At 41.7% G+C, this 18,427-nt stretch overlaps 1 protein-coding gene across 5 annotated transcripts in view; it reads right to left on the bottom strand.

Annotated features, from left to right (window-relative positions):
• The window catches only part of RERE (arginine-glutamic acid dipeptide repeats), a 476,263-nt gene that overhangs the window by 304,524 nt on the left and 153,312 nt on the right, over positions 1 to 18,427 (bottom strand). For all 5 annotated transcript variants that reach the window (XM_033228494.1, XM_033228492.1, XM_033228495.1 and 2 more), the window contains one exon: positions 8,707 to 9,175. In XM_033228494.1, the coding sequence (XP_033084385.1) occupies positions 8,707 to 9,031 (325 nt within the window). In that variant the 5' untranslated portion in view covers positions 9,032 to 9,175. The remainder of the gene's footprint in view (positions 1 to 8,706; positions 9,176 to 18,427) is intronic.

Below are 18,427 nucleotides of genomic sequence, written 5' to 3'. Positions count from 1 at the left end.
CCTGGGCAACGTGGCAAATCTTGTCTCTACAAAAAATACAATTAGCCAGACATGGTGATGCACGCCTATAGTCCCTGCTACTCAGGAGGCTGAGGCAGGAGACTGAGGCTGCAGTGAGCAATGATCGTGCCGTAACACACCAGCCTGGGCAACCCTGTCTCAAAAAGAAAAGAAAAAGAGGTAACACGATCCTGCCAACACCTTGCTCTTGGATGTGTGGCCTCCAGAACTGTGAGCCAACCCACCTCTGCTGTTTAAGCCACTCCATTTGTTAGACCGTGCCACAGCATCCCTAACAAACTAAAACACAGCCTCATTGTGTTTCCTCCCAAATAAGACTAACGTTGATTAAATAACATTAAAGATGATTGCACAGATAGGCAATTAGGTCACAGAGGGTCTGGAGTGCCAGGTTCTGGGAACGAATCTGCTGGTGAACAGGGAATACACTGAAAAGCTTTAAGCAGATTAATAACAGGTCTAATAAGTGCAACTGAATTTGTCACTGGTCTGAGAACAACATTAAGCTCTGCTTAAAGATGCCTTTATGCTATGTTACACAAAAATATTCTTGCCATTATCAATAAAACTTCTACCCCACCACAAAACACGAATGTCTCAAGAAGACACCTTCATTTGCATGTCACATCTATTAATACCTAAACTTCTTCTAAATATTAAGAGATGTAAACAAAAAGTTACAGATCAAATGAGCTTATATATATATATATATATATATATATATCCTGGAACACCAAATGTCAGATCTTGGTTTTATTTTGGGAAGGCAATATTTGTCTGAGTAATTAATTGCCTTAAAGAAGCTTTCCATGATTCAGGGAACTAAGGATGTGACACCACTTTAAGCCATCACAGACCAACCCCTCAGTGAAGAAGCAGTAGCTAAATGTTAGGACCATTTGTTAAAACACTGAGGACTCCCTCCCCACTTTAAACAGTAACTTCATTCAATGGAAATTTTCCATTTAGAAAATAGTTTCATGTTATCTTTACTTTTAAGGCAAACTTTTTACTGAAGTATAATACATAAACAGAGAAGTGTAAAATGCAGTAAATTTTCAAAGAACAAATAAGTGTAACCAGTACCATAAAACATAACATGACCAGAACTTGGGGGTCCTCTTAATGTTCTGTACCCCGTACCCACAGGGCAATCTCTCTCCTGACTTCAAACACCAAAGATTAGTTGTGGCTGTTTTAAAATTTTCTATAAAAGGAATTATACAGTATTATGCTCTTCTGTGTCCACTCAACATTATGCTTGAAATCATTTATTTGTTTTTGCGATGAGGTCTCACTCTGTAACCCAGGCTGGAGTGCAGTGGTGCAATCACTGCTCACTGCAGCCTCGACCTTCAATGCTTAAGGGATCCTCCCACTGCAGCCTCCCAAGGAGCTGGGACTACAGGAGCACACCACCAAGCCCGGCTAATTTTTGTATTTTGAGTAGAGACGAGGTTTCGCCATGTTGCCCAAGCTGGTCTCCAACACCTGGGCTCAATCCACCTACCTACCTCTACCTCCCAAAGTTCTAGGATTACAGATGTGAGCACCTGACCTATAGTCATTTACTTTAAATAGATTTTAGAAATACGTATATTTCATTTTTATTCAAACTAGATCCTCAGGTTTCATTTTGCCTAGTTTGAATTTTTTCCAGCTTAAATTCCATTTGCATCAAAAGAAAATAACACTTAAGTGATCAAAGCAAACAATTCTTGTTTCCAGGACATTTTTCCTCAAAATTGGCAAATAAAAGGGTCAAATATTTTGTATCACCTAAGATTTCACAAACCACAAACTTATCTACATAAATACATATTTTGCACTTTGTTCATGAAAGTAGAAGGAACATATATTGTAGGACTATATCTAGGGTAAATTGGACAATCAAACAAAATTATCAGTTAATACGACAAAATATTAAAAAATGGAGAACCAGCTTAATACACACTTTTTTTAAAAAAAATTTTTTTTCATTATCCAAATAGCAAGCAATACCAATATGCCAAAATAAAAAAAACTCACAATAATATGAATTTAATTTTTTAACCAGTTCTACCTACACCAGAAATAAAGGAATCAAATTTCCTAGAACCTAACAGAAAACAGTAGAAAGAAATTAATATGCCACCTACAGCAAACTCCAGAAATCAATATCCTATGCTAAAGAAGCCCAGAAGGGAAAACTGGCTGCACACAGCTGTGTAATAAATCAATTTGCACCGTGACAGCCATCTCAAAACAGGAGTAATGGTTGACAGACAACAAAGAAGTTAGATCTGACTCAAGGACAATATACAATACAGCCCCACAAGGTTTTTGTTTTGGTTTTATTTTTAACAGGCCTGTTAAATCATTCATTGGGAAGTAATACAAAACAGACTTCCGGAAGCCTTATTCTAATTTTAACATCATCAATGAGTCAATACTTTTTTTTAATGTTTCTAGAAATTTCTTTATTCAACAAATATTACGGAATACAGGCTGGGCACGGTGGCTCTCGCCTGTAATCCCAGCAATTTGGGAGACCGAGGTGGGCAGATCACTTGAGGTCAGGAGTTCGAGACCACCATGACCAACATGGTGAAACCCCGACTCTACTAAAAACACAAAAATTAGCTGGGCCTGGTGCCACACGCCTGTAATCCCAGCTACTTGGGAAGATGAGGTAGGAGAACCACTTGAACCTAGGAGGCAGAGGTTGCAGTGAGCTGAGATGGCACCACTGCACACCAGCCTGGGTGACAGAGCAAGACTCCATCTCAAAAAAAAAAAAAGAAAAAAAATGTATATATATTATGGAATACACACTATGTGTACACTATTGTCAGTAGACGGCAGGAATTCAATGATGAGTGGGGAAAAATAAGAACTGCTGTTTTTTTGGAGGAGGAAGACTTATTAATCCTAATAAATAAAAAATTATTGTTGTAAGTGCTAGAAGACAAGACACAAAAAAGGCTATAATAGTATTTATTAAGGAAATTTGTTTGACTAACCTGGGAGAGGAAAGGCAATGACACTGGGGTGGGAGAGCTGAAGAAAAGATAAGAATTAAGTGTGTTACCGAGAGGAGAAGAGCAAGTGCAAAGGCCCTGAGGCAGGAGGGAACATGGGCAGAGTAAGTAACAAAATCCATTATGCTGAGCTCCTAAGGACAAAATTAAGGTAATCAAAGAGTTTAGAAGCAAAAGTGAAAAAGACCTGGTTGTGACAATGCATGAGATTAAACCTTGGTGATAGATTCTAAATAATATTCAATTTTTCCATAAGATCTCAGGCTTCTAAACACTAAACAATTTAAATATAGCTTGGGACAAAAAAAGCATGATTATATGAAAGTCTACTTTTATCCTCAAAGTATCCCTGCTACATTCATTCTTAGTGACATTTCAAGAAGTCCCTATAGTTTATACTTACTCTGAGTAGTAAAACCAATTCAGAGATGTAGAAAGCAAAAAATAATATATTTGAAAAATCTTAATCTGTGCTTTATATCCCATAGAAACAAGTGAGTATTAAAGATCTATTCAGTTGGAAGCAGTGGTTCAAGCTTGTAATCCCAGCACTTTGGGAGGCCAAGGTGGGTGGATCACCTGAGGTCAGGAGTTCGAGACAAGCCCGGCCAACGTGGTAAAACCCTGTCTCTACTAAAAATACAAAAATTAGGCCAGGAGCAGTAGCTCACACCTGTAATCCCAGCACTTTGGGAGGCTGGGGCGGGCGGATCACAAGGTCAAGAGATCGAGACCATCCTAGCCAACATGGTGAAACCCTGTCTCTACTAAAAATACAAAACTTAGCTAGGTGTGGTGGCACGCACCTGTAAGTCCCAACTACTTAGGAGGCTGAGGCAGGAGAACTGCTTGAACCTGGGAGGTGGAGGCTGCAGTGAGTCAACATCATGCCACTGACCTCCAGCCTGGTGATAGAGTGAGACTCCATCTCTAAATAAATAAATAAATAAATATTAGCTGAGTGTGGTGCCATGTGCCTGTAATCCCAGCTACTCAGGAGGCTGAAGCAGGAGAATTGCTTGAACCCAGGAGGCGGAGGTTGCAGTGAGTTGAGGTCTCGCAACTGCATTCAAGCCTGGGCAACAGAGTGAGACTACGTCTCCAAAAAAAAAAAAAAAAAAATCTACCATTTAAAAACTAGTAATTAGGCCAGATGCAGTGGCTCATACCTGTAACCCCAAGACTTTGGGAGACAGAGGCAGGAGGATTACTTGAGGCCAGGAGTTCAAGACCAGCCTGAGTAACATAGCAAGACACCATCTCTACAAAAAAAAATTCTTAATAGGCCAGGTGTGTGCATACCTCTAGTCCTAGCTATTCAGGAGGCTGAGGCAGGAGAATCAATTGAGCCCAGAAGTTCAAGGATGTGGTGAATTATGATCACACCACTCACCTCCAGTCTGGGCGACAGTGAGACTCTGTCTTTTTTTTTTTTTTTTAAGCTAGTAATCCATTGAAGATATCCTTTACAACATTCTCCACAGATCCTAAGCTTTTAAGATACAACTAAGCACACAGGATCTCTGCAAGTGGGTGAGGATAATGGTTTTTCATCACTAACAAAGGATGTTATTGTAGTAGTTTATACCAAGAAAGGGAAAGACCAGGTGCAATGGCTTTATGTCTATAATCCCAGCACTTTGGGAGGCCAAGGCAGGAGGATCACTTGAGCCTGTGAGGTCGAGGCTGCAGTGAGCCGTGATCATACCAATGACAGCCTGGATGACAGAGCAACACCCTGTGTCAAAAAAAAAAAATCAGGAAACAAAACAAAGACAAGAGAAAACCCAACCCCCATCTGGGAATCTAATCACAGTACTCTACTTTTTTTTTTTTAAGAGACAGAGTCTTGCTCTGTCACCCAGGCTGTAATATTTAATGGCATGTAATTCACTGCAGCCTTAAACCCCTGGCCTCAAGTGATCCTCCCACCTCAGACTCTCAAAGTGCTGGGATTACAGGTGTGAACCACCTTGTCTGGCCCAGCACCCTACTTCTGATTCTTCAGTGTAAGAAACCCTAAAGAACAGACAATATTTAACAAATACCCATTTAGAGAAAAAGCTGTTTGGAGAAGGCAGCCAACTCAGTTAGCTTCAAATCCATCACCAAAAAAGAAAAGAAACCACTGAGAAGGTCAAAGACAGTCTCCTTACCAAATAGTCAAACATCCACTGGACCTGGCAGGATGCAAAGGCACAGCCCCCACTCAAGCAAAAGGGTGCCTCAGGTGAAGTTGTTTTGCTGAGTGCCACGGAAATCTTCCAAACCATGTGTGGCCTTTATAGATCCTTTGTACCACACTTAGCTTCCAGAGAGAGCACACCTTTTTCACACTTCACAGAGGTTTTCAGATTCACCGAAACACTATCAGCCTCCATAAATACATAGTTCTTGCTCAAGCACTTTAAGAACCATTCTGTAAATAAGTCCTTAGCAATCTCCCTACACATATTCTTCCAGACTCAAGAAGGGAGGTGTATTAGTCCGTTCTCACACTGCTATAAAGAACTGCCTCCGACTGGGTTATTTATAAAGGACAGAGGTTTAATTGACTCACAGTTCCACAGGGCTGGGGAGGCCTTAGGAAGCTTATCATTACGGTGGAAAGGGAAACAAACATATTCTTCTCACATGACCGCAAGAGAGAGAGGTGTTGAGCAAAGGTGGAAAGGCCCCTTATAAAACCATCAGATCCCGTGAGAACACACTCACTATCACAACAACATGGTGGGTAAACTGCCCCCATGATTCAATTCTCTGCACCTGGTCCTGACCTTGACATGTGGGGATTACTACAATTCAAGGTAACATTTGGTGTGGACACAGAGCCAAACCATATCAGGAGGACTTCCTATAATCATAGTTCACCACACCCAGCTAATTGGTAAAAATTTCACTACAGTCATAGAGCACTGCAGCCTTGACCTCCTGTGCTCAAGAGATCCTCCCACTTCAGTCTCACAAGTAGCTGAGACTACAAGCACATGCCACTGTGCCCAGATCCAAGACTGCTTTGGTTGATTTGTATTTTTAGGAAGATACTCAGCAGAAACATGGTGCCACAGTCCCATAAATGGGAAAAATAGCAGGTATTTTTCATGTTAAAGAGGTTTCCTTAACTGTGGGGCTTCTAGGAGTCACTAATTCTGACTCTCTCATGAGGGAGACTGTACAGGCAGCATTTTCCACATATATTTGACTACCATTTTTGGTGAAATGTCCCCACTGACACCAGAGTAACGTTCCATATATTGTAAATGTTGAGAAAGGTTATTTAGCATTCAATACTGCACAAGGCAGCCTGCCTTTTGACAATGATCCAAACTTCATTACCACAATTAAATTGTTATCAAGAGAAAGGATAATAAATAAATCTTTCCTTATATTGAAGTTATCATAATGTAATCTATATCTAAAAGAGTTAACACATTCTGTTCCTTTCCCATGATTCAGATGTGCGTATGCCCTAAACAAGCAATCTGTGGTAACTCTGAGAGATTCTTCAGTCACTAAGAAATTCTTATTGCCCAATAGCTGAGTCTAAATCAAAGATAAATACAGGCAGTACTGTAACTCATACACACATCATTTAATCCTTACAGCAGATTTCTAACTGCTCTAAAACCTCCACTCTGATAAATTTATATCACACAAACACCGTCTCAGTTAATCTTCAACCAAGAAATTTTAGTTGTGAATACAAATTTGTCTGTATTAAGTTCTAACACTGACTTTTTTTTTGGTGGGGTGAGGGGAGAGGGTGGGTGGAGACAGGGTTTTGCACTGCTGCACAGGCTGGAGTGCTATGATGTGAACAGGGCTTACTGCAGCCTTGCCCTCCTAAGCACAAGAGATTCTCCTACCTCAGCCTCTTGAGTAGCTGGGACTACAGGCTCATCACACTCCCAGCTAATATTTTGCTGTTTTGTAGAGATAACAGTCTCACTATGTTGTCCAGGCTGGTCTCCACATTGCTCAAGCAATCCTCCTGTCTCAGCATCTCAAAGTGCTGGGATTACACTCCTAAGCCACCGCGCTCAGCCCCACTGACATCTTTTGAAATTTAAAAAACTCCTATGTGGGAGAATGAAAATCTGGAACTTGATGTGAAGTTCAGAACAGTAACAGCATTCCTCAGTAAAATGATTGTTCCAGATGATGGACATAACACAGTGAAGTATTTTAATCTCTTTCTCAGAAAGACATAAAAATGGCAGCTTTAATCTGCTAATTACATCTCATACGAAATTCATGTCACTCTTCAACAGTAAAAGCAACTCAAACAAAATGATTTCACCTAGGTTTTACTGGCTTTTGTAAGAAAAGTATCTTCTTTTTTTTTGAGACAGGGTCTTACTATGTCACCCAGGCTAGAGTGCAGTGATGCAATCATGGCTCACTAGCCTTGACCTCCCAGACTCAAGCGATCCTCCTGCCTCAGCCTCCTGAGTAGCTGGGACTACAAGTGTGTGCCACCACGCCCAGCTAATTTGTAAGAATTTTTTTTAGAGATGGGGTCTCACTGTGTTGCCCAGGCTGGTCTTGAAGTCCTGTGCTCAAGCAATCCTTCTGTCTTGGCCTCCCGAAGTGCTGGGATTACACTGTGCCCAGCCTAAAAAAGGTGTTTTAATACACACAATACATCAAATGAAAAGGAAAGGTTTTGCTAGTATTCAATAGGTTTTGACTCACTTGTTTCCCTGATCTCATCTAAAAGTTGAGTCTTTTTTGAACAACGCTATAAGCCAACAGTACACTGGCATGACCATAATACATTTTCTGGAAAACCAAGCAAGTAAGATGACTTCTTCTATTATCGTTGATTAGAGAGCCTGAAGCACAAATTTTTGGAAAAGGAAGTTAGCAGGAGCAATAAACCTCTGATCTTCAGGCCTTTTTTTTTTTGAGACAGAGACTCGCTCTGTCGCCCAGGCTGGAGTGCAGTGGCACGATCTTGGCTCACTGCAACCTCTGCCTCCTGGGTTCAAGCAATTATCCTGTCTCAGCCTCCCAAGTAGCTGAGATTAGAGGTGCACACCACCGAGCCCAGCTAATTTTTGTATTTTTAGTAGAGACAGGGTTTCATCATGTTGATCAGGCTGGTCTTGAACTCCTGACCTCAGGTCATCCACCTGCCTCAGTCTCCCAACATGCTAGAATTGCAGGTGTGAGCCACCATGCCCAGCCTTCTGAAGGCCATTTTTAAAAAGTACCTCTCTATAGAGTCTGGTCGATCCTGTCCCAAGGTAAAATTTCCTGTTTCCAAGAATCTTAAGGTTTACTTGGCTCCACCAAGCAGTCAATTCTGCAGGGTCACCACAGTCTAACTTATGATTGAAGATTAAAAAGCAAGGATGAATTCAAAAGACAAAAAAATACTAAGCAGATGGTCAAGTTAGAGAACAAGCAGCATAGGAAAATAAGGAAAGAACTCATGAATGCATAAACCAGGAAACAAGACCAAATTAAGGCAGACACAAGCAAGAAGTCGGTAAACCTAACTGACCAAAAGTGGGTCACATGTTTACCAAATTAAGTTTCCTACTCTTCTGGATTCCAAGCCTTCCTTATTAAAGTGTACAAAGTGTATTTATTTCACCATAATGCTAAGATCACTCCCCCACTGCAAACACTGGCAAGACCCACATCTAGCACTCCTTACCTCCTGGTCTGTAGACAACATCGTCTTCAGTGATGTAGGATGTTATCTCGCCGGTATCTGTCCTTTCATAACGGGACTTTTTTTTCGGTGGTTTCTTCTTGTTCTTCTTCGTGGACTCCTCTGCGGTGGCACTATTGTTGTCATTGTCCTCGTCTTCACTGTGATCACTCTCAGCGTAATTCTTGGCTCCTCCTTCCAAGGTACAGCTCCGGCGTGGCCTGGAATTCTCACTCTCTCTTGCTTTGTCTCTTTTCTCTCTCTCTCGGTCCCGGTCTCGGTCCCGGTCCTTCTCTTTCTCTTTGTCTTTGTCTTTGTCCGCTGTCATGATTCGCCACGTGCCTTCTTCTGTCCTCTCACGGCTAGGCCTCCGTGAAAGGTAGACAGTAAGCCTGGGCTTCAGTCTTCTGAATTTCTCACTCAATTCCAGGGAAAATCCAACCACTCCAACAACCCCAACGTTTCAAAAATGCTAGGAGAGAAAAAAGAATGGTTTTCCTTTAACGTTTTTTCATATTTCTTTCCTAAAATAATGTTTTGTTAAATGAATCTCTTACTTATTCATGCTTTACACCTAAAAACTTCACACAAGCCACAGGAGAAAAATTAAGATAAGTGTTAACATTTTAAATATGCAGTTTTTGGTCTCAGCAAATGGTTTCCGGTTTTCTACCACGCCAATAATAAAAACCATCTGAATGCATAACAGTGAACTATACTTCCTCTACCTTACATGTTTTCTCCTTTTGAAAGAAAAAGCAAAGCGATACCCTGGTAAACAACATATAATGGGTATTATTATACAAAAGGAGCTTCATAACCCATAATATTAATTTAAAGAGAAAAGAATCCGTAGTAAAAATTATTTCCAGGCCAGGCACTGTGGCTCATGCCTGTAACCCTAGCACTTTGGGACGCCAAGCCAGAAGGACTACTTGAAGTCAGGAATTCAAGACCAACCTTGGCAACAAAGTGAGATCCCATCTCCACCATAAAATAAAATATTTCCACCTGAAAAAAATAGTACTAGTGGCCGGGCGCGGTGGCTCAAGCCTGTAATCCCAGCACTTTGGGAGGCCGAGACGGGTGGATCACGAGGTCAGGAGATCGAGACCATCCTGGCTAACACGGTGAAACCCCGTCTCTACTAAAAATACAAAATCTAGCCGGGCGAGGTGGCAGGCGCCTGTAGTCCCAGCTACTCGGGAGGCTGAGGCAGGAGAATGGTGTGAACCCGGGAGGCGGAGCTTGCAGTGAGCTGAGATCCGGCCACTGCACTCCAGTCCCGGCGACAGAGCGAGACTCTGCCTCAAAAAAAAAAAAAAAAAAAAAAAAATAGTACTAGTTTGTAGAGCTATCAAAAATGTCTCAGAATATCTCATAGGATACTATATTCTAAACATATTTTCTGGCTACTTCTATAAACTCCCAGAACTTCCTTCAAGAATAAAAATATTTAACTCAAATGAAAGTGAGAGCTTCAAAGCAAGATTTTTCCACCTTCAGCTACATTTTACACATCTTATCATCCCACCGTTTTCAGTTATGTTGCAAGGAAAATGATCTCTCTAAAGATGTATTAATGGCCGGGCATGGCAGCTCACACCTGTAATCCCAGCACTTTGGGAGGCCAAGGCAGGGGGATCACGTGAGGTCATAAGTTCGAGACCAGCCTGGCCAACGTGGTGAAACCCCGTCTCCACTAAACACAAAAAAAGTAGCTGGGCATGGTGGTACATGCCTATAGTCCCAGCTACTTGGGAGGCCGAGGTAGGAGAATCGCTTGAACCTAGGAGGGAGAGGTTGTAGTGAGACAAGATCACGCCACTGCACTCCAGTCTAAGAGACAGACTCCATAGAAAGAAAAGAAAAGAAAAGAAAAGACAAGACAGAAGGAAAGAGAGAGAGAGAGAAAGAGAAGAGAAGAAAAGAAGGAAGGAAGGAAGGAAGGGAGGCAGGGAGGGAGGCAGGGAGGCAGGGAGGCAGGAAAGAAAATATATTATCTCTGCCTTAACAAAACGTAACAGCTTCCAGAAACAACCTTCCATCTTTAGGGACTATTAAGTGGTTTTCACAGTCTTCCAAATTTCTACTATAAATGGTATTCCTAATAAAGTCCCCCCCAAAAAGAAACCCAAGAAGAAAAATCCGAGATTTTTAAGAGTCTGCAATGGGAAAAGTGAATCCCAAACTCCAACCCAACAAGTTCTTACAGATATCTTATAGCAGGAAAAATTTTTTTCTTTATAAGTCAGTTTTAGAATAGACCTAACAATAAATTTATAAATAAATAATTTATCTTTTGTGTTTTTCTTACGATCTTCCCCAATACCCTAATCTCAGTTATTCAACAAATCTTCACTAAATACTATGTACTTGTACTTAGTACACTAATACTAAATATCTAGATTTATCAGTTGCCAGCCGTTAGAACTAAAAGCACAATGGAGGAGAAAACTCATGGTCCTTGTTCTCAACGTTCAAATGCAACAAAAAGAGGCAACTGATAAATCTAAGAAGCTTCTGTTTCTCATGCACCTAGAGCAAGCAAGGAAACAGTTCATATAAACAAACAAAAGATTGGTCCTCTTAACAACAACCATAAACAAATCAGTTTGCAGTTACATGCTTCAGATGCAGAAAACATTCTCTTTGGTCAGCTGGGCATGGTGGCTCAAGCCTGTAATCCCAGCACTCTGGGATGCTGAAGCGGGCAGATCACAAGGTCAGGAGATCGAGACCATCCTGGCTAACACGGTGAAACCCCTTCTCTACTAAAAATACAAAAAATTAGCCAGGCATGGTGGTGGGCGCCTGTACTCCCAGCTACTAGGGAGGCTGAGGCAGGAGAATCGCTTGAACTCAGGCGGCAGAGGTTGCAATGAGCCGAGATTGCACCACTGGACTCCAGCCTGGGCAACAGAGAGATTCCATCTCAAAAGAAAAAGAAAAGAAAAAAGAAAATTCTCTTCGGTCATGCTAAAACCATAACAATTACCATATGTTCTCTGCAGAGCTCTTAGGTCAAATCTCATACTGGAAAAGACCTTATAAGCCTCTCAAAATATCCTTAGACATTCAGCAAAATAGAAAGTATTAACAGTCTTTGGGAGACAGGTGATGAAGGAGCAATCACACATCAGAAGTTACATTAGAAGAAGGAACGCATGTAGCACAAAACTAGATTACTTCCTTCTATGTAAGAAACATGCTTTCAAATAGGATTTCTATTTTCTAAACATATTTCAAGAAAAGGAAAAATTATTACTGCCTACAACATTTTGCCCAGATGAACCATCTGCTAAATGGATATTCATAAACTCCCAAGTCCTGGTAGGCTACTAGTGCTAGCAACTGAAAATACAGAGACGTACTACTTTCTCAACAAGTCTTAAGTTTAGAGCACGAACGAGCCAATCATGAAAGAAAGAAAACTATCAGGCCGGGGGCGGTGGCTCATGCCTGTCATCCCAGCACTTTGGGAAGCCGAGGCGGGCAGACCACCTGAGGTCAGGAGTTCAAAGCCAGCCTGGCCAACATGGCAAAACCCTGTCTCTACTAAAAATACAAAAATTAGCCGGGTGCGGTGGTGGGCGCCTGTAATCCCAGCTACTTGGGAGGCTGAGGCAGGAGAATCGTTTGAACCCAGGACGTGGAGGTTACAATGAGCCAAGATGGCGCCATTGCATTCCAGCCTGGGAGACAGAGTGAGACTTCGTCTCAAAACAAAAATCAAACGACAACAAAAAAAACTATCAGCTAACACCGTTGGCTGTTAAAATGTTCCTCTTTGACAGTGAAAACCCATCAATGTCTACTGGGAGTCCAAAAAGAATGAAAAGCTTGGGCGGAAAACCCCTCCACTGCAATTGCAGTTTCGGACAGAAACACTTCTGATGACTTTAAGAAAAAAAATCATTCTCCCTGGGGTTAACAAGATAACTGCTCCAGAAAACTGTGTAGAAAACATTTTTTCAGTACTCAGAGAGAAAAAATAGTAAGTCCAAATTGTATATTCAACACTACTCACTGCAAAATCATACACTGTTTCTATTTACAAAGAAAATAGAGTTGTTTCTGCCAAAAGTGAGCAAGAAAGTTAAAATTTCAAGAAACAATAAAGATGTCCATAAAACGAAATCCAGTATATGTGTATATTTATAAAATAAATGTTGAGTTATCTGAAAGTTGGGTCTATTTACACATTACATTATCTGTATGTTATATTAATATATTAAATTATATGAATACCATATCATTTATATATTGACATATTTATATAACCAACTTTCAGATAAGTATGAACAATAAGCAAAAGTCAATCCAATTACCATTTACATTTGGCTCTAAAATACAGCTCAATGGGAATATATTTTTTCCTCTGCGTTTAACATACAAATCATAATTCTTCTGAGCCTTAGTGTACAGTGATCAACACATACCAATGATGTGAGAGCTAAAGAAAGGGACCCAGAGAGGAACCAGATGGCACTGAGAAGGAGAGCTGTCACTTCAATTTGCTAGAAATGATCTACAAAGTAGACAATACAACAACAGCATCTTTATTATAGCAACATGAGGTTTATAGAGCAAGTTCCTCATTTGATTCTTTCAACTCATGAAGTGAACTGGACAGAAGTTGTCATCCTCACTTTACAGTCTCCAGAACGCAGCCAGTGGGCATGAAGCAGGATGCCAGCGCAGCTGTCTCAAAGCTCAACCCTATCTGGCCTGCATAGGAACTCCTGCTGCCTGTGCTGCCAGGGTCTCCAAGCTCTTCACAGGCACCAACTTCTCCTACACTCATTCATGCTGATGATTCACATAGACAGATTTAAGAAACACACTGACTCTGCCCTCAAAGCTATTTTTCTCCAGTCAGAAAGCCAAAAACATTGAAAATATCTGTGTCAATCACTCCCCAACCCAGTGAAACAGGAAACACATTGTAACATACTTTAAATAAGAAAAGGAAGAAAATCTAATCTAGAATACATTTCAGATGTACAAGCTTCAGCCACTCAGTGAACAAATGTCACTGAATGCCTATTATGTGCTACTTATTGCTCCAGGTGTTGGTAAACAGCAGAAAACTCAACACAAAACCCCTGCCCTTACCCTGAGCTTATGTGCTCAGCAGTGGAGAGAGACCATCAACAAAAGGCACCATACCTCACGAGGAGATCTTACGTGTGAAATCTAAGGGGGACAGACAGTGTGGCAGGACTGCAATTTTAAACAAGATGTTCAGGGAAGCCCTCTCTGAGGGGGCTTTGACCCTGACTAGGTGCATTAGAGAGAAAGCCAAGGACACATGAAGGGAGGTGATTCCTGAAGAGGGGAAAGAAGTGCCAAGGTCCAGAAGCAGGAACCAGCCAGGCCCACTCAAGACACAGGAGGCCAGAGGGGCAGGAGTAGCACAAGAAGGGGGAGAGAGGTCAGAGATGAGTTCAGAGGTGAAGAGGCAGTGGGAGGAGGACCTGGATCCTGGCAGGCCTTGTGGGCCAGGAAAAGGTCTCTCTCTGGCTTTTACTCGAGTGAAATGAAGTTACTCGAATGACACTTCAGCAGGGATGTAAGTAGCAAAGAAAGGCATGATCTGACTCCTGTTTACCAGAGATCACTCTGGCCGCTGAGAACCACCTCAAGGGGCGCAGGGGGCACAATCACCCAGGGAAGACAAGCAGCAGCTAGGAAGGGCTAGGGTAGTAGCAGCAGAGAAGGGGAAAAGTCTCATGTTTTATATGTTTTAAAGATAAGAGTCAAATAAATATGATGTGCTGATAAACTTGTGAGGTGAGGGTGAGAGTGAGAGGGAAAAAAGAAAAAGGGATCTGGCCTGGACCGATGAAGCTGCTCTTTGAGTTTCACGGGGAGACCAGGAGTTTGGCTTTGAAGGTGTTAAGCTTGAGAAGCCTAGAAGATCACGTAGAGTCTAAGTCGGCAGAGGTCCAGGCTGGAGATAATAATTTAGTTTTTAAAGCCATGAGACTGAATGAGATCACCCAGGAAGTTAGTGCAATTTTTTGACAAAAATTTTAAAACTCATAAAAACATTTTTTGCTCACATTTGAGTGGAGAGGATATTCAAAATACACTTACGAGTTATACATTTCCAAAGGCACTACCCTTAGGACTCTTTTTAGGTATATTCCTCTCAATCATTTCCTGATTAGAAGATTATACATCATCATTTCATGTTAAGTAAGAAAATGTGGGCAGTTGCCAAAGCCCAGAAAATAGCAGCTTCACCTATTTAGTTGAAGGTCAGATTCCTTACAGTTTTTTGACCCTATGAGATTCCCAACTTATTCTAGCGGAAAGGATCAAAGCTTTCAAGAGTCAATATACAGAACTACTCTTCATTTAAGGTTACTTCAGCCTCCACAAACACCATCTTACCTCTTCAAAATGAAGCCAACACCACCCACAAACACCTCACACTACTTCTCAAAACCAATTCAGATAAAGCACGAAAATTTCAGTCATGCTCATGGTCCAAATCTGATTTAAGAGAACCACTTCCTGGCTGGGTACAGCTGCTCATGCCTATAATCCCAGCACTATGGGATAACAAAGTGGGGAAATCATTTGAGACAAGGAGGCAATCATTTGAGACCAGGCTGGGAAACACAACAAGACCCCATCTTTACAAAAGAAAAATAAATTTAAAAATTAGCTATGCATGGTGGTGCAGACCTGTAGTCCTAGCTACTGGGGAGGCTGACGTGGGAGGTGGGAGGATTGTTTGAGGCCAGGAGTTCAAGGCTATAATGAGCTGTGATCACCACCCTGCACTCTAGCCTAGGGGACAGAGTGAGACCCTCTTAAAAAACAAAAAAAAGAAAACCACTTCCTGTCAGTACTTAAGCTTAAGGAAGGGACCCAGGACAGAACTGGGGATACCGGACTGAGAAGCCAAGATCCAAGTTCTTAGCACTGCTGCTTGCTTTACTGCCTTGGGCAAATCACTCTACCTGTCTGAGTCGTGGTTTCACTGCTGTAAAGGGGGGGAATACCTACCTATTTCACAATGCTGCTGGTGAGAATTACATAAGTATACTATATGTAAATGTACTTACAGATTGCAAAGTGCTTTACAAATGTAAAATATCAATAATATATATTTATTTCAGTCATGATTTACATCTACTACGGTAGATAATAAGCTGTGGAAGATATAAAGGTAGCCAAAACACCCCTATCCTCAAGAAACTTATTTGGGGGCGGGGGGGTAAAATCTACCCAGTTCCATGATTAAGAAACAAATCATGTAGAATTAACTACAAATGAAGAAAAAAGTTAAAAATATCTCCTCTTGGGTCATGTAAAACTTACTTATCCATGGAAATCTGCCCCTCCCTCCTGAGTTCCCAATCCTCAAGCTCTACTCATCTCCATTGCTCCAGCCAGGCTACTTGTTAGGATGCTTGACTTTTGACTAAATACATTGAGTGAAGTCCTCCAATTAATTCTTCCTCACTCAACCACAGTAAGACATATTTATATTTTTCAAATGCCCGACCATACTCTAGGCATTTTGCTTAGTACTTAGTCTACCAGACACATCCTGAACACCTCTGTAATGGACCCACTGCTCCAACTGAATCTTAGCTTACCTACTTCAAGCCATCATCATCCCTGGCACAGATGAATACAATTGCTTTCTAACAGGTCTTTGTGACTACAAAACATTGTTTGCCTTTGCCTTCCTCCCAATCTGTTCTCCAGTGTGGCCAGCCAGCCAGCATATCTGACATCCCACCACTTTTTTTCAATAATAGCTCAATTGAGATATAATTCACATTCCATATGAATCACCATTTAAAGCATACAACTCAATGCCCACCATTCCTTTTCAAAGATTACGGGGCTGCCCCTTCACCTCTCGAGCCTCACCTCTCCCCTACTGCTTCCATTTCCACCCCTCCTGCACGCTCCTCCTGCTACCTCAAGACACTCCTTCAGTCCCTAGAACCCAACTGCTGGGAATACTCTTCCCCGCCCCTTTGTCTGTGTACCTTCTACTGACCCTAAAGAGTCTCCAGCATTTCTGCTCTCCAACTCCAGGAGGCCTCCCAGACCTACCCACAGTCCAGCCTTCTCTTTACCCCGCGGATCCTGCCTGTAAAATGGCCCTCATTGATCCCACTACTGTTGTCAGTTGTTAACTTCCATCACTTCCCCACTAGCTGCAAAGTCCACAAAGGCAAGGATCATGTCTACCATGTCGTATTCCGTGAAGGAACTCCCATTCAAGCAATTTCCTCTCTGTAGCAAATTCAGGAGAGCATTTTCCTCGTTATTATTGGATTATTCAGTAACAGCTGACAGGGGCTGGCCACACACCCTCCTGGAAGTACTCTTTTCCTGTCACTTTCTAGACATGATCCTCTCCAGGGCCTATCTAACTGCTCCCTCCACTTCTTATGCTAGGCCAACCAGTGTAGGATTCATGTTGGGGCACTCCTTCTTTTCTCATCCTCTACTTTCTACCTTGCCAATCTCATATATAATGCATTCATCGGCAATCAGATACCAGGACACATAGGAGGATCCACACATGCACAGGCCTACCAGATTTCCCCTTCAGCTTTAGATGCATGTGAAAACCGTCCACCTGGGGTCTCTTCTTGGATATCTCAAAGGTACCTCAACATGTCCAAACCAAAGGCATACTCTGCGTGCACCACCATGCCTGGCTAATTTTTAAAATTTTTTGTACAGACAGGGTCTCACTATGTTGCCCAGGCTAGTCTTAAACTCCTGGGCTCAAGCAATCCTCCTGTCTCCCCTCTTTCATCCCTATATCCCATCATCAACAAATTTCTCTCATTGTTACCTTATTAATTTCTCTCAAACTTGTACCTCCGAACACCTCCAACATCACAAATCTTAGTTTAATCTACTAGTATGGCTTTGCTGGACCACTTGAATCAGGTTCTTGATTAGTCTCTTCAAATCCACTCCTCTGAACTCCTACAAAATTATTTTCCTGTACTGTAGCCAGCGTGTTCCTTTAAAAAGGCTAATGACATTATGTCAATCCCCGTTTTACAATACTTCAGTGACTCCTCACTTTGGTACATTACAAATCCAGATCCTTATCATGATCTACAAGGTGCTTATCCTTTTTTGGCTTCATCTCACAGCACTGTCTTTCAGTCTATACCCAGCCACACAACACACCATACTCCTTCCTATCCAGAGTCCTTTGCTCAGGTTCTTCGTACTCTTTGTAATGCTCTTCGTCTGGCCTAGGTGCCTCCTACCCTTCCTTTAAGTCATAGCTCAACAGCAATGTCCTGAGGATAGCTTTCTTGTCCAAAACAGGTTAAATTCCCTTCATAACACTTTCCACAACTGTAGTTTTACATTTACTTGTGTAATTCGGTTAGCTTCTCTCTCCACCTCCCAGCTAGAAGTTCCATGAGGGACTGACTCTTGACTGGTTTTTGTCCTTTGCTGTATTTCCAATTCTTAACTCACTGCCTGGCACAGAAAGAAAAATAATAAATTACTTCTTCTTCCTTCCCACCCTCTCACACAAACGTTCAATCAGTAAAGAGGGCATTATGATGAGACTTTTATTTGGGAGAGAAAATATTTCATGAATAAATAACTGAAGAGATACTTGATTTGGTTCATAAACCATGAGTAGAATAAGGAGATGCAAAGAGAAGGAGAAAGACAGTCCAGGTGGGAGGAACTTCACTTAAGAGAG

This window comes from Trachypithecus francoisi, unplaced genomic scaffold (assembly GCF_009764315.1).
Source record: "Trachypithecus francoisi isolate TF-2019V2 unplaced genomic scaffold, Tfra_2.0 Lachesis_group12, whole genome shotgun sequence".
Classification (NCBI taxonomy): Eukaryota; Metazoa; Chordata; class Mammalia; order Primates; family Cercopithecidae; genus Trachypithecus; species Trachypithecus francoisi.
Note: the sequence above shows the minus strand (reverse complement) of the source record. Positions and strands in the feature narration are given on the sequence as shown.